Genomic DNA, 15,804 nt, shown 5'->3' on the forward strand with positions numbered 1-15,804 from the left:
GTGGGGGGGGGGGGTCTGATGATCATAGAGACAATACGGTTTGTGTTAGACTTGGACAATATAGTGAAAAATCACACCCGTGTGAACTGAGCGGTGGTTTACCCACCAAACCTCCCCCCTTCCCCTCGGGCCTGTGTGGGGCCTGGCCTGAACAACAGCGCCCCTCCCTTAACATGTGTGGTCAGAAAAGGTACTACACCACAGGCTTGAGGCTACATACAGACCCACCCACCCACATACATACATACATACAAACAAACATACATACCTACACACACGGCCACGCTATGGAGACGGTGTGACCACTGCTCAAAAACATGGGGAACAGAACAGGTTGAACTAGAAATACTGTTCCTACAAAACAGTGTGGGCTCGCATGTAACACCATGTATGGGCACAAAGATTTACCCTTTGGCTGCACCTCATCGACTAAGGGCATTTGCCTTTGTACTGTCGAGGAAAACTTAGTGATGAAGAAAGAATTAGAGTGAATTGAGGAGGAGAGGAGAGCAGCCTTTGTATTGTCGAGGAGAACTTGACTAAATTGACGTAATAGGTTACGTCATTTTTGAGGAGAACTTGATAGATAAATAATGAAGATGACATAGTGTTCTCGCTTTCAGCGAGCCCACAATAATGCTTTTGTATAGTAATAACAGAAGGTGCACGAGGATTAACGGACAATGATCTTAATTTACTGATAACATGATAACATGAAGACTTTGCTGAGGAGTCGACATGTATGATAGATTTTAATTTGTTGATCACCACTCCAAAGTGAGTCCAAGATACTTGTGTGCTCCTGTTTTGTATTTGTTTTAAACTGTATCATCCCTATTCTGGGGGTGAACATACAGAGAATATAGTCGTATATTTTGTCGATAGTCTATTTTCAGTGAAGAACTGTACAGGGAACAGGGGTATAGACCTCTGGGGAGCTATGGTCAACAAAGTATAGGCCTATAGGGTTGTTATACTGTATGTACTGTATCTCTCAGCTGTTACCTGTATCTGTACTGTTTCCAACTGCAGTGCAGCTACAGTATAACTGAATGTCAGGATCAATAAAGGTCTGACTATCATTCATTTTGATATGTTGGAGTTACTTCAGTATACGGGGGGAAGGCTGTATGGCCTTATGAACAAGTAAATCAAGTTTTTTTTCTTCCCCAAGTACGAGTACGAGCCCAACGTTTTTTGCTCGAGACCCAAAAGAGAAATTAGACGTTTGCCCGGGACTCAAACTAGTGAAAATAGCAGATCTACAAGCTCACAATGCGTCGCGCTGTTTATTTGTAAGATCAGCTATTTGTTTCTTAAACATTTTAATTTGATGTATTAACTACTTTAGAAAAATGTTGTAATTGTTTTTAATTTATGAAAGGTTGAGATTTTTAACATGGATCCCGACTCCCTACCCACTGTTTGGGAAACAGCGCCTTAGAGAAATGTGTTGGTAACTGTTTCATGTGAGTCTGAGTGCACTGGATGTTGACATAACATTGTATCTATCTCTCTCCTTCCCTGTAGGACCCTGCTGGCATCTTTGAGTTGGTTGAGCTGGTGGGAAATGGTACCTATGGGCAAGTGTACAAGGTAAGACACAGACAAACATTATAAATACATTACCGGCATACTCTTGATATCGTCGCTGCTGGGTGGAAACTGAAGCCATAACCGTTCAAGAAATGGGAGAAATAATCTGTGTTCCACTGGATCCAATGTAGTCATGAATTAATACTTTTCATTGGTTAAATATTCATAAAAAGCCCTCACATAGAAGTAACCACCTGGCATCAATATTTTGTTCCTGTCGTTAAAGGTGAAAAAAAATTAATCAAATGTTTCAAAAATAGCAAAATGGCATGTTCAAATGTATGGTGACACACACACTGTCATATGACAAAGTATACTGTAAAATAGGATATTAAAAAAATATGAAATATCTAGACAGTGACGATTAAGTTCTGGCCATTATTAGTCAATCATGTCTTCAATCAATGCTGAATCGCTGGTCCTATGTTTGGAATAAAGAGTGCACGTGTTACACAATATAGAGAAGGAGGAGGAAAAAAAAGAGTTGCACAAGTGTGGGAGAAATAGAGCGCATGTGAACTAGACTTAAATGGATAGATGAGAAGAAGGAACTGGGTCATATTATTAAATGTTTTAAAATACTTTTCCCTGGTGCCTCAGCCAGTTATGACTACATGCACTTTGCGAGTCGTGAGGACGCGAGTTTGAATCCCACTCCCGTCATGTCCTGCATGTCTCCCTTCTCTCTGACCTTGTTTTCCTGTCTCTACACTCTACTATCTGTATAATATGTGTTAAATAATTCCCTTGCTATCTTAACTTCTCTCTTCTCCCCTTATCTCCCCCTCTTCTCCTTTCCTCTACCTCTTCCTTCATTCGTCTCTCTCTCTCTATCTCTCTCTCTCTCTCTCTCTCTCTCTCTCTCTCTATCGTACTCTGTGAGGCGAACATTTATAGCGCTTCTTTATCTGACATGCTTGCTTCAGTAGGGGACGTGTTTATCCGGGACACAGGAAGTGCTCGTGCCGAGCTGCTTCCTGTCCTGCCATGACATCCAGTGGTGGAAGGATGTACTCTGAATCTTTTTTTACTTAAGTAAAAGTAGCAATTCTGGGATGCAGAAATACGCTAATAAGTAAAAGGCCTGTATTAAAAATACCACTTAAGTAAAATGCCAAAGTATTGGCAGCGAAATATACGTGGGTGGGTGACGTGACGTAACGTTTTCGCTGTCCTCGGTGTCAAACATGTATAAATAAAAAATATATTTGTCAAAAACCTTCTGAATATTGTGCAGGACATTAAGCTTTATGTGAACTTACTCAAGATTAAAACATTTCATTCCTCATTTCTTCAGAATCTTCAACCAAACATGGCAAAACTCATATGGTGTGACTGTCCTGACCTTGTTTCTCAAAGTGGGAACTTGAATAAAACTAAGAAAAAGAATTGCTAAAAATCATTTGAAAATGAATTTAGGCTAAAAAAAATGTCTATTTTGAGCCTATATCTTTTCAAAGTCAAAGCATAATGTTTTCAGTCATTTCTGATCAAAAACATTTTGTCCCCCAACCCAAAATCATTTGGTGTGACACTAGTTTGGAAAAATTAAACAGGCAATTATTTGGACACCTATTGGCTAGAGAGGTCCTTCTTCTGTAAGGCTATTCAGCACTCCCAGCACAACTGCAAGACAGGTGTCTGAGGTGAGTTATGATTTTAACACTTTCATGAAATGCCATCTTGTTGAAACGTTGACAAACTCACCATTCTGGATGTCTTTTGGTGTGACACCTTTTCTTTAAAAAAAGCTTAAGTTATTTGAAGTTTTGGTCATATTTCCATGTAGATCTAGGCTGCTTTGTTATAGCTAGCATGCTGTTAGCATGCTAATGTGTACATAGTAGCCTCAAGGTAAACCTAAATGGAGAAAACAGTAATATGGTGTGACACTTAATCATATGGTGTGACATGTCTGCTTGTCACACCATATGACTTGACTGTCACACCATATGATTTATACTGTATTTAACTACAGATATAACAACAAATAACAAAGTTCCATGTTTCTTTTGTACATTTAAACATTTGTTTTAAACATTTTTTCATAAAATGTAATTTAGCTTCATTCAGTGATACTTCAAATTCATCAGACAGAGCAGAAACCCCTTCACAGAAACCTTAACATATTGTTTCAATCTAAACAATATTTTCTCTTTGTCTTAAACTATACATTCCATTTTCTTTTGTCAGCTGGAAAATGACAAGTGCTGAGAGAACGAGAAAGTACAGGGAGAAACTAAACAATGACCCAGCAAGGAGAGAGGAGCCAAAGGGGCGAGACTGCATTTTCTACGAAGAGCAGGAGGTTGTCTGTGGCATAGCAGAACCGCAACAAGGCAGCCGGTTTGCTACCCTCACCAAATACGACTGGCTGATGTACAATACAGTCTAAATGTATAATCTAATCTGATCTAATACTTTTGTACTTTCACTCACTGGACTGGACAGTGGACAGTGTTAAGGTAGGACCCGAGACAAAACTAGCGAAAATAGCTGATCTACAAGCTCTCAACACGTTGTGCTGCGAGAGCTTGTAGATCAGCTATTTTCGGAGTTGCGCAACCCAGCACTCTTTAGCTAGTGGAGATGTGGTGTAATGTCATGATTCCTAATTACATTTGTTCAACACAAAATGCTGTGTTCAAGTTCAGGAGACTTCGGAAAAAAGCAATTTACCTGAATGCTGAGTTCTGTTTCCACTAATTGGTGTTAATAAAATGTTGCCTTCAATGCCTTGGCTCCAAGTGTGGCTATGCGCCTTATTGTCCCTTTAGGATCCTTCTGCCGTGGGCCGGCAGAAGACTTAGGTGTGCGTAGCATTCCTGTGCACATCCTCATCATCCATTTACTACTACAATTCTTTCTTATCCCATGTTAAAGCCCTACAATAATATCCTGTTCAGAAATATTAAGGCCATGTTATCCTGGGTAATTGTTTAATCAATCAGTAAAGTTCAGTACTCACTAATAGGTAGGTTAAAACACAGTTTGCTTTGACACATGAAGATATGATCATACGGTGTGACACTAAATCATTTGGTGTGACATTCCAAATAGTGAGAAATCATACCTTTATTAATGATTAAACCAAAAACATTTTTATGGATTACATAGAGAATATTATCAGGAAGAGTCACAAATATTTGTGTAATTTTAGAGAAAGTTTTGACAGAATACATTTAAAATATGTTGTAAGATCATAAACATGGGCCTCACACAGAGTGTCGATTATGAAAAAAATATACAGATATAATTAATTTTCAAAAAACTATAGTGGATCACTGGTTAGTTATGATAAAGGACTTTGATAAAGTGAGTAACTTAAGAAAGATGTACTCCATTTTATGAACAATTATTTTCATGTCACACCATATGACGATTTTAGGCACAAGTACAACAAACTGCTGAATAAAGTCTGATTCCAATAAAATATCTAAAAACAAAATGTATTTCCATAAGGTTGAGAGTGAGTAGAACAAAAGTAAATAACTTTTATGCCTGCAATTTAAAGTTTTTTTAAAAACACATTTTTTGGGGCGTCACGTCACTGACCCACATAAGTACTAAGGTTTTTTCTGTATTTGTAACTAACGTTTTCAGATAATTGTAGCGGAGCAAAAAGCACAACACTTGCCTCCAAAATGTACGCTATGGTGGAGTGTAAGACGGTATGAATTGGCAGAAACCTCAAAATGTTACTTAAGTCAAGTGAAGTACTTTGAGTTAGGGATGGGACGATATGGGATATTATCGTATATCGTGATAAAAAACACTCACGATAATCGTATCGTGGAGATTTAATTTATTGTGTTATCGTCCTCCATCATGCACTGGGATCAATTCACCCTTTTATTTGCTGAGCTGAATATTCCGTTACCACTTAAACCCTCTATTGGTAAAAGGTACTTTTTTCACTCTATCAAACGTCTTTGCCCAAAAAATAGCCGATCTACAAGCTCGCAAAGCGACGCGTTGTGAGCTTGTATATCTGCTATTTTTTGGGCAAATGTTCCGTCCCGGGATAATGGATTTCGATTATCGTGATAATATCGTAAATCGCGATTTCTTTTGTCACAAAAATCGTGATATGACATTTTCATATCGTCCCATTCCTACTTTGAGTAAATGTACTTAGTTACCTTCCACCAGGGATGACATCAGGCCAGGGGCTGCTGTTTGTGTGTGTCTGCGGTCCTCAGCTGTTTCCTCCTGTCGCTCCAACGCTCTATCTCTCCGTCCAAGTCTCTGTCCCAACGTCCTCTACTGCCCCTCTGTCCTCTGTTCCTCTCTTCCGCTCTTTCTTGTCCTCCTCCGTCCATTTTTTCCCATCCTGTTCCTACCTTCCCTGTCACCAGTGTTGAGTTTGACAGCGAATTTGATAGTCATAGCCTTTTGAATGTAACCCCCATTTAATTTTAGTCACATTTTAGAAATGTTTTAGTTGAATTTAGTTTTAGTCTACTAAGTATCATAAGATTTTAGTTGACTAAAATGTATTTTGGCAAGCCTTGATGGCGTCATAATGGCTGATTTTACACTTTGTTACATGCTGAAAATGACTGATCTACATGCTCGCACAGGTTGTGTGACTTGTCTTAGTTCTACTACATATCTCCTCCACTAGTCCCTCCCTAATATTTTAGTCTATTTTGTTTATCTGTTGACGCAATTGTCAATATGTTTTAGTCATCATAGCTTTTGTTTAATTTTTGTCCGTGGAAAAAGGTAGTCGACAAACATTTTTGACCCTGGGTCAAAGCATTGCTTTACAGGCCCTCTATCCTCTCTTCCGCTGTTTCTTGTCCTCTTCCATCCCCTTTTTCCATCCTGTTAGCCTTCCTTTCTGAAGGACACTGACTTTCAGCGGTCTGTGGCCCTTGTTTAAATCACCCGTGTGTGTGCGTGTGCATGCACGCACGCATGTTTTTATGTTTGCACAGGTCTGTGCATATAAATGAGCATTTGCGTGCTGTGTGCTTGGGTTAGTGTGTGTGTGTGTGTGTGTGTGTGCGCGCATGTGTGTATGTGTGTGTGTGTGTGTGTGTGTGTGTGTGTGTGTGTGTGTGTGTGTGTGTGTGTACCTAATGGAGCAGTGAGTGAAGGTCAGGTGGTGATGGAGAGGAGCTGTTCCCTCTCCTCCTGATTGGAGCAGATGAAAGGTCAAGCTGAGGTTGGACATGCCTCTCCACGCTCCTAGAAACAATCTTTGACAGCCTCCTGTGTGCGTGAGTTGAGAGAGAGTGAGTGTGTGACTGTGTGTGTGTGTCAGAGTGAGTGTGTGTTGCTGCATGTGCTTCTGTATAGGGATGGGATGATACACGATATTATCGTTTATCGTGATAAAAAACACTCACGATAAATGTATCGTGGAGATTTAATTCATCGTGATATCGTCCTCCGTCATGCACTGGGATCAATTCACATTTTATTTGCCGAGCTGCATATCCGGCACCACTTAAACCCTCTATAATTGGTAAAAGGTACTTATAATATACGTACTTAACAGTTTCCCAGCCAAAATAGAATGGTTGTTGGTAGATTAGCTGTGACATTTCTGTTATTGTATTATGATCTGAGACATAATATTATGTTTATAAACATGATCCCGCCACCCCTCCTTTTTGGACCGCAGCGTTGTTTTTTTCTTTTTTTTCAATCCCACGGGGTTTGCTCACCATGAATGTCTGGATTTCCATTGACATAAAGTGGAGGTTTTGGCCAAGGCATCTGCTCCCCGTGCGTATCGCGTGCGCGATCCGTGTGCATATAATCCCAGCATATGGTCCAAGTATGACTGAACGGTCGATGTGAGCATTTTGGCTAGCTTAGCCTTTAGTACTCCTGCTATGCTAATGTAATCGTCTAAACAGCAAGTGGACGACAGCAAGGAAGGCTGAAGAAGGAATGGAGCTGACGTCACTTCTGCTTCATCTCAGAGCAGCCATGAGCTATCGATGGACGAGCGGTGACTAGGGAAGGTTAAACGATCGCCGATTTTCGGATAAAAATAATTTATTTCGGTTTTAATGACCTAGTCCGGAAAAAGACGGTGCGGCTGAGACTCCTTGCTCAGATGTACGGTATATTCCGGTTTTAATATTAAGGGGCTCCCCGTGGCTTGGAAAGGGTTAATACAGCCTTTTTACAGTCTCTGAGCTTGTAGATTTGCTATTTTTTGGTTAATGTTCCGCCCCAGGATAGTGGATTTTGATTATCGCGATAATATCGTAAATCGCAATTTCTTTGGTCACGATAATCGTGATATGAAATCTTCATATCGTCACATCCCTACTTCTGTATGTCTCTGTGTATTGTGTGTATGTGATAGTATGCGTGTGTAAAGAGAGAAAACAAGAAAAGCGAAGGAGGAGAGGAGAGTTATGTGTATCCAGTTATTGCTGACTGGGCTGTCTTGGTGAAAGTCACGGCTCATTTGCTGGCTGACATTCAGCTTGTCGGCTCCTATGCGTTACCAGACCACAGAATGGCTACAGCAACAACACCAGCCTAGCGCCCCACGGCCGCGCAGGCTGTCCAGCACTGGCCTGGGATAAGGTTCAGCGTAAGGACGGAGTTAGCGGTGAATATAAATGCATTAAATGGGGCTTTCTCCGTTGCTGAGCCTGGCGATTTGAAATGCTTTTTTTTTGTTATCAATTATTTTTATTTTCCATAACATGAAATTAGAGACATACATATGAATAGAACAAGAAAAAGTAAAACATTAATCAAAAGAAAAATGCAATTAACAGACAAACACAAACAATAGCAAAACAAGAAAAGGAAAAGAAAACCCACCCACCCCCTTTCCCCGGACCAACACGGAATGTACAATAGTGCATGCCTGTGCTAGGCTGTTACCACTATATAGTGATTTCTTGAATCATAGCCTTAAGCTTATCTGCAATGTCCGACCACATATTAATGTTTTCTTCTTTTGCTCCGTGTAACCTTGCTATCGACTGCTCTAAATATACTATATCTAGAAAGGTTAAGGCCCACTGGCGAAACGTTAACGTATGAGGAGGTTTCCACCGCGTAGCTACCATCTTCTTCGCCGCCGTTAATCCAGCAAAGAAGATGCGCTTGCGTATATTGTTTAGTTGCAACTGTGAGACGTCATTTAATAAAAATAAAGAAGGAGAAGATATGATATTAATACTAAAAATAGTTGAAAGTTTTGAGGCAACCATATTCCAGAATGACGACACGTTTGGGCATTCCCAAACCATGTGAAGGAAGGTACCAATACTATTTGAAGCGCAGAGAGTGCAGTTGGGATTATTCAAAATCCTCATAGCACATAGTCTGCGGGGAGTTAAATAAGTCCGATGAACAAAATTTAAATGAATTTGTTGATGGTCTGGATTTCTAGAAGATAGCCTAATGTTAGACCACACTGTGTCCCAACAAAAGTCAGGGTCCAAATTTGGTACATCATTCCTCCAAACAGTATCAACAGATAGGGGCCCATAACTACAGTCTAATAAAAAACCATAGAGGGTGGAAACCAAACCTCTTGTTCTGTTACCATCACAGATAAACTCATGGAAGGGGTGCAATCTAAGGGGAGCTTGCCATGGGACCCCATAGGTCCTCATGGATGTTCTCAGTTGGAAGTAGAAAAAAAGGGTATTTCCAGGCAGATTGAAGATGTCACACAAATCTCGAAAAGGTAGTAAACCATTTCTATCAAATAAGTCCCCTAATGTACGAATCCCCTTAGCCCTCCACCTTGGAAAGCGAATGGGGCGATCCTCGATTAAAAGTCTTTGATTATTGAACACTGGGGAAAATAAGTTCCATTTACAATCAATCTTACACATCTTTTCAGCTGCTCTCCATACTGCCACTAAATGAGAAATGATAGGTCCAAAGCGAACTTTGCATTGATGTGTAGTTATGTTTGAATAGATAAGATCTCTCAATTCAACAGGCTGCACTAAACTCTCCTCAAGCTCTCTCCAAGAAACCTTATTTGCTGGGTTAAACCAATTTAAAAGGGGGCGGAGCGTGAAGGCCCAATAATAAAATTTAAAGTTGGGCAATGAAAGGCCGCCATCATCTCTAGCACGTTGTAATAGAGAAAGTTTAAGACGAGGGCGTTTCCCTTTCCACACAAACTTAGATATCGAAGAGTGAAGCTTATTCCAGTATTGCGGCGGTGGTGGCAAAGGGAGCATAGAGCTTACAAAGTTAACCCTAGGAAGAACATTCATCTTTATGATTGAAACTCGAGCTTGGAGAGAGTTGGGCAAAGATGACCATCTATCTAAATCAAGACAAATCTTATTTAGAGTGTCACCATAGTTGTTCTTAACAATAGCCTGAAGAGAGGGGAAAATATCTATGCCAAGATATTTGAATTGGCTTACTACTGGGATTATGGGCGGCAGGATAGCAGATCTCATCTGATCATTTAGAGGTAGAAGGGCTGACTTCGTCCAATTAATTTTGTAGCCGGAAATGGAACTGAACTGATCAAAGATTTGAAGGACGTGAGTAATTGACTGTGGTGCATTCTCAATGAACAGTAGAATATCGTCAGCATATAGGGAAATGCGATGCTGTGTGTTGTTAATCGAAACAGGAGTAATATCTGCAGACTGACGCACTGTCTGAGCCAAGGGTTCGAGTGAAAGTGCGAAAAGGAGAGGACTAAGGGGACAACCCTGCCTCGAAGATCTGCCAATCGTGAATAGCGGCGAACAGATCTTACCGGTTAGGACCATCGCTGACGGATTAGAATAAAGTACTTTAACAAAATGTATGAATGAAGCACCAAAACCCATTTTATCTAGTACAGCCCACAGGTAAGACCATTCCAGACGATCAAATGCCTTCAACGCATCGAGCGACAACACTGCGGCGGGGGTCCTCAGCTCCTTAGCCCTATCGATGATATGCAATAGTCGTCTAGCATTATCAGAGGCTAGTCTAGTTCCTATGAAACCTGTCTGATCACAGTGTACTAAGGTGGTCATAAAACCCTGCAAGCGACGCGCAAGCACCTTAGCAAAAACTTTTAGATCAGAATTCAAAAGTGAAAGCGGTCTATAGCTTGCGCAATCTGTGGGATCCTTGTTCTTCTTCAACAATAATGATATAATAGCTACATTCACATCCCTGGAGAAAGAGCCACTTTCAATTGCATATCGAAACATGTCTAGCATCAGCTGACCTAGATCTTCCCAAAAGATGGCATAAAGTTCAGGGGGTATCCCATCCAAACCAGGCGACTTGCCCCTACGCATTGCGAGCACAGCTTCCTGTAATTCCGCCAGATGGAGCGGTCTATCTAAGGCTTCCGCATCCGCCTCGCTAAGGGTTGGTAACTGTATGTTGGATAAAAAATTATTGCATACTGCATCATCGTGAATGACCTCGGAGGTGTAGAGCTCATCATAAAAAGCACGAAACGTGGCATTGACCTCTTTGGGTTCTGTAACCATGGCTCCCGTTGTTGATTTGACACTAACAATATCAGCAAAATGCTCATTGGATCTAAGACGTAAAGCCAGTAAGTGACTGGGTCTTGCACTATTAAAATAGTAGTTTTGCCTTGTGCGTTTCATTTGAAATTCTGAGCGGCGCTTGAGAATGGAGTTAATTTCTTTCTTAACTAGCTCCCTCTGAGTTGCTGTACTAACATCAAAGTTATTTTGGAGAGAATTATCCAAAGTAGAAAACCGAGATTCCAATTCCACCAGTTTGGCTGACCTTAATTTTCTCTGAGTGGACGCATAGAGGGTTGTATTACTCCTGATAAAGCCTTTAATTGCATCCCAAAGAATTCTGGGATCCTCAACTGAGCCTGTATTGATATTTATAAATTCACGCAAACCAGTTTGAAACTGAGCTACAAATGCCGCATCGCGCAGCAGTGTGGTGTTAAACCGCCATCTAGGAGCTCTATCTATAACCTGTTTCAGTGAAGCAACACACAGCACCGCCTTGTGATCCGAGAGTGACATTGGGAGCAACTCTACCTTGGCAATTTTATGAAACAAGCTAACAGGGGCAAAAACGTAATCGATCCTAGAGAATGAAGCATGCCTACCCGACAGAAAAGAAAAATCTCTAACCGTTGGGTTCATTAAACGCCAGATGTCGAGTAAGCCAGTTGAGTTTGCCCAAGCACGTAGTTCTGCAGACGCTAGTGCTTGTTCTCTGCTTTCTACCCCAGTGGATCTATCTAGTTTATGTTGCCATGTTGCATTGAAGTCAGCACCAACAATGATTTTGAAATCCGTCAGTTCCAATAAGGTTTTAGTTAGTAATTTGTAAAACTCTTTGTCTAAAACATTTGGAGCATACACAGAGACTAGTGCTAGCATTTTACCCTCCAAGCGGATTTTAGCAACAGCTATCCTCCCGTCACTGTCAGACCAATCACCCAAAAAATCCAACCTAAGGTTACGTCTAGCCAATATGGCTACTCCCTTGGTTTTGGAAGAAGCAGCTGAAAAGGCTAAAACACGATAATGTTTATTAGCCAATCGGTTGGAATGCTCTTTTAAAAGATGAGACTCCTGTATAAATGCAAAGTCAATTGATTTAGATCGCAAAACCCCCAAAATGCTGGTTCGCTTATGCGGTATATTCGCTCCCCTTACATTGAAACTTAGAAATTTATATTCTGTCATAATTGTGGTTCAAACCATACGCACAGCAAGCACAGTAGAACATTTTAGAATTTCCTAGTTGGTCCCTCACAACAAACCTTCCCAACAGAAAAACAAAACAACCCCAAAAGGAACAGAAAGGAAAAAGCAACATCAAACGAACATAAAAAAACACATAACATTGAAGCTTGAGGGGGAAAACCCCATTAGCATCAGAGTGCACAAAAACAGTTCCCCACCCCATCAACCTATTAGTCAACCTTCATTTCACTCTGTCAGAGAGTGCAAACAAGTAACTGCCCAAAAGTAACCATACATTGCCCTCTGGTGGTTATGTAAATATATAACAGATCACCAAAGTAAAAACAACAACAACAAAAAAGTGCCTTCTTGTGGCTGAATAGCTCTCAAACATTCCATCAGCTCAAATTATGATCAATCTCCCCACTTCATATCACTTAAATAAATGAGAATGGTATGTTAACATTTCTAGTAAAGAAGGGGGAGAGAAAAAAGAAAAGAATAAAGGGAAAAAAAAAATTGAGGGGACTATAACAACTGTAATAATAATAATCAGTCCAGCATTAGGCCCACTTAGAATGTGATAAAGCCCTATAAGCCACGTTAGTGCAAATAACCAAACACTTGTGACAGATAAGTGGAAATAAGGCTGTCACCACGACAAGGCACTAATATAATATTAATAATAAAAATAAATAAAAAAGGAAATCAGTGTATATGATATAAAAAATATATGCACTTACATATGTAGTTAGAAATAGAAATTAAAAGCACATCCGGGGGGCCATATGCAGCAAAGCACACACAGTGTTAATGCATACTGCGCCACATACAGCCCCCCCATGCATACAAACCACAATTACTAATTAGAAGGGGGAAAAAAAGGAAAGAAAAGAAAAGTCTGTATACATAAGTATTTACATAAAACACAGTTATGTATGATCAGGAAACCATATACAACACAGCACACATAATGCATACTGCGCCATATACAGCTCCCTGTACATGCCCAAAAGGCCAGTGCAAACTTAGATAAATGTCAATCATATTAGTTAAGTCTGTTTCCGTCTTAAACAGTAAACTACCATACTTCAAACAGTGAACCTACCCAATCACGACTACAAAATAAATATCCCAATACAGAGCTCCCCTCTCCCCCCATCAAGAAATTAACATTTTAGAAGACAACAAGTAAAGTAGGTAAATAACTACCCCCCCCCCCCCCCCCCCCCCCTCCAGACAGCGGATCCACAAGCACGTAGAGCCAACGCGCCACGAGATCGTACATCCGCCAGCTATTGAGATTAGAAAAAAAAGGAAAAAAAAGAACGAGTCAATGAGCCAGGGAGAGAGAGAGAGAGAGAGAGAGAGAGAGAGAGAGAGAGAGAGAGAGAGAGGAGAAGCAGAGATAGGTAGAGAGACATAGAGAAAGGGCGGGAGAGCGAGTGGTCTCTGGAACCGCGGAGCCTTCACAATTTAGACCATATTATTTATATCTGTTTCACCTTAAACAGTAGGCTACATTACTCAATACAAAGGCCAAAGCCCAGTCTCGCCCTCCTACCCGAAAAAGTAGCGTTTTAGGCGGCATAAACGAACCATAAACTAACAACCAACATAGCCGCCATTACCTAACAGAAAGAGAGAGAGAGAGAGAGAGAGAGAGAGAGAGAGAGAGAGAGAGAGAGAGAGAAAGACACACACACACACACACACACACACACACAGCGAGAGAGAGAGCCAGAGAGAGAGAGAGAGAGAGAGAGAGAGAGAGAGAGAGAGAGAGAGAGAGAGAGGGAAAGCCGAGATAGATAGAGAGACATAGAGGGAAGACGAGAGAGAGAGCAGGCTCCGTCCGAACCGCGACACGGAACACGTTAGACAAAGCTTAACAGAGAGAGATAAAACCCTCTAGACCTATATAGTAAGCAGCACAACGCTCAATAAGAGCAAAGAAAAGGAATACAATAATAACAAGAACAATGTCCATTATATTCAAACAAAAAAGACAGTGAATTATGCTTATAGCTTTAGCAGCCCTAAATCCTCTCTCCTTGCGGTAACCTAAATTAAAACGAGTAACACCCATCTGCTTACAGATCTTGTTAAAAAATAAAACAAATAAAATAGGTATTATAAAACGAAACACTTGAAAACACAACGTCAAGTCAGATGATGAGTCCAAAACAATAAGTAGGCTTACATTAACAACTCACCCTTTGGGGAGGAGGAGGAGGAGAGAGTGAGGAAAGAAAGACGCTGCGTAAAAGTCATCTCCAAAGTCCCAGCCAGCTTACCAACAGTCCATTAAAGGCAAAAGGATATCACATCGGCAGAATGTGTTTGAAAGCACGCGATCACGAAAGCAAAAGTGTCCCTGGTAAAAGTTAGTTCCCTGTAACTGTCGTCTCATCATCCTGCGTAGCTAGAGTCTCGTCCGCAGCACCTGGAGTCTTGAACTTATCCTTGCAAAAGGCCAGAGCTTCCTTGGGTGAGTTGAAAGTAGAAGTCGCCTCATCCACGGTTATCCAGAATTTGCTCGGGTGCCTTATTCCGTATTTAACTCCTTCCGCGGTGATGGAACGTAGGAATTCCTTTACTGGCCCGAAAGCTGCCCTTCTCTTTGATGTTTCAGCAGACCAGTCGGGGAAAATATACACCTTTTTGCCATTGTATGTCAGTTGGCCTGCTTTCCTGGAGAGCTGGAGTATGCGTTCCTTTACCCGGAAAAAATGGATCCTTGCCAGGAAAGCCCTTGGCTTATCAGAACGTGGATTGCCGGTCCGATGAGCACGATCCACCTCCGGGGGGGAGTCGGGAAACTCGTCGGGGAATGTTTTCTGCAAAAAAGACTGGATAAAGGCCACTGGGTCAGCCTTTTCTAGCCCAGGAGAGATCCCAATCACTCTTATGTTGTTCCTACGACTCCGGTCTTCTGCTATGACGAGCTTCTCCTCCAGATTAGCACATCTTCTCTCCAATTCAGTGATACACATCTGCAAACTGTCCATGGAGGAACCAAAGTTCTCAATGGCCTCCCCATGTTCAGCCACGGTCGTGTTCAGCGTGGCGACTGCAGGACGCAGCTCCTTTCCGAAGTCATCAATCTTCTTCAGTAATTTCTTCTCCAAGCCAAGCATCATGGGTTGAATAAAACCATCCATAAACTCTTTCAGTGATTCCTTGAGGACCTCGCGCAGCATGCTCTTTGTAACCGGAGCGTCAGCGTCGCCCTGCATTGCGCCGGCCATGTTGTCGGCGTTTGCGGTCGGAGACCTGGTACTCCTCGACCTCGTGTTAATCGTATTCGGCATGAAACACGAAACAACTGCAAAAACAGACGCTCACCAGTGTTTTGGGCGTTTAAAGTCTCAAAAGAACTATAAAGGCAGTAAAAAATGGGCTTAAAAAATGTGAAAACTATGCACCTCCACAGAGCTCAACAAACGCGTCCTACTCGGTCGCCATCTTGTCGGAACTCCGGCGATTTGAAATGCTATAGTATGAAGACACACATCCACCCACCAGCCCTGGTCCCCCACACCCCTAAAAAAAAGAG

At 41.4% G+C, this 15,804-nt stretch overlaps 1 protein-coding gene across 1 annotated transcript in view; it reads left to right on the forward strand.

Annotated features, from left to right (window-relative positions):
• The window catches only part of LOC308305703 (traf2 and NCK-interacting protein kinase-like), a 133,825-nt gene that overhangs the window by 24,895 nt on the left and 93,126 nt on the right, over nt 1–15,804 (forward strand). Inside the window, exon 2 of the mRNA XM_080750539.1 lies at nt 1,531–1,596. Coding sequence (XP_080606665.1) covers nt 1,531–1,596 — 66 coding nt within the window. The remainder of the gene's footprint in view (nt 1–1,530; nt 1,597–15,804) is intronic.

Source organism: Nannobrachium achirus (assembly GCF_963921795.1).
Source record: "Nannobrachium achirus genome assembly, chromosome: 20".
Lineage (NCBI taxonomy): Eukaryota > Metazoa > Chordata > Actinopteri > Myctophiformes > Myctophidae > Nannobrachium > Nannobrachium achirus.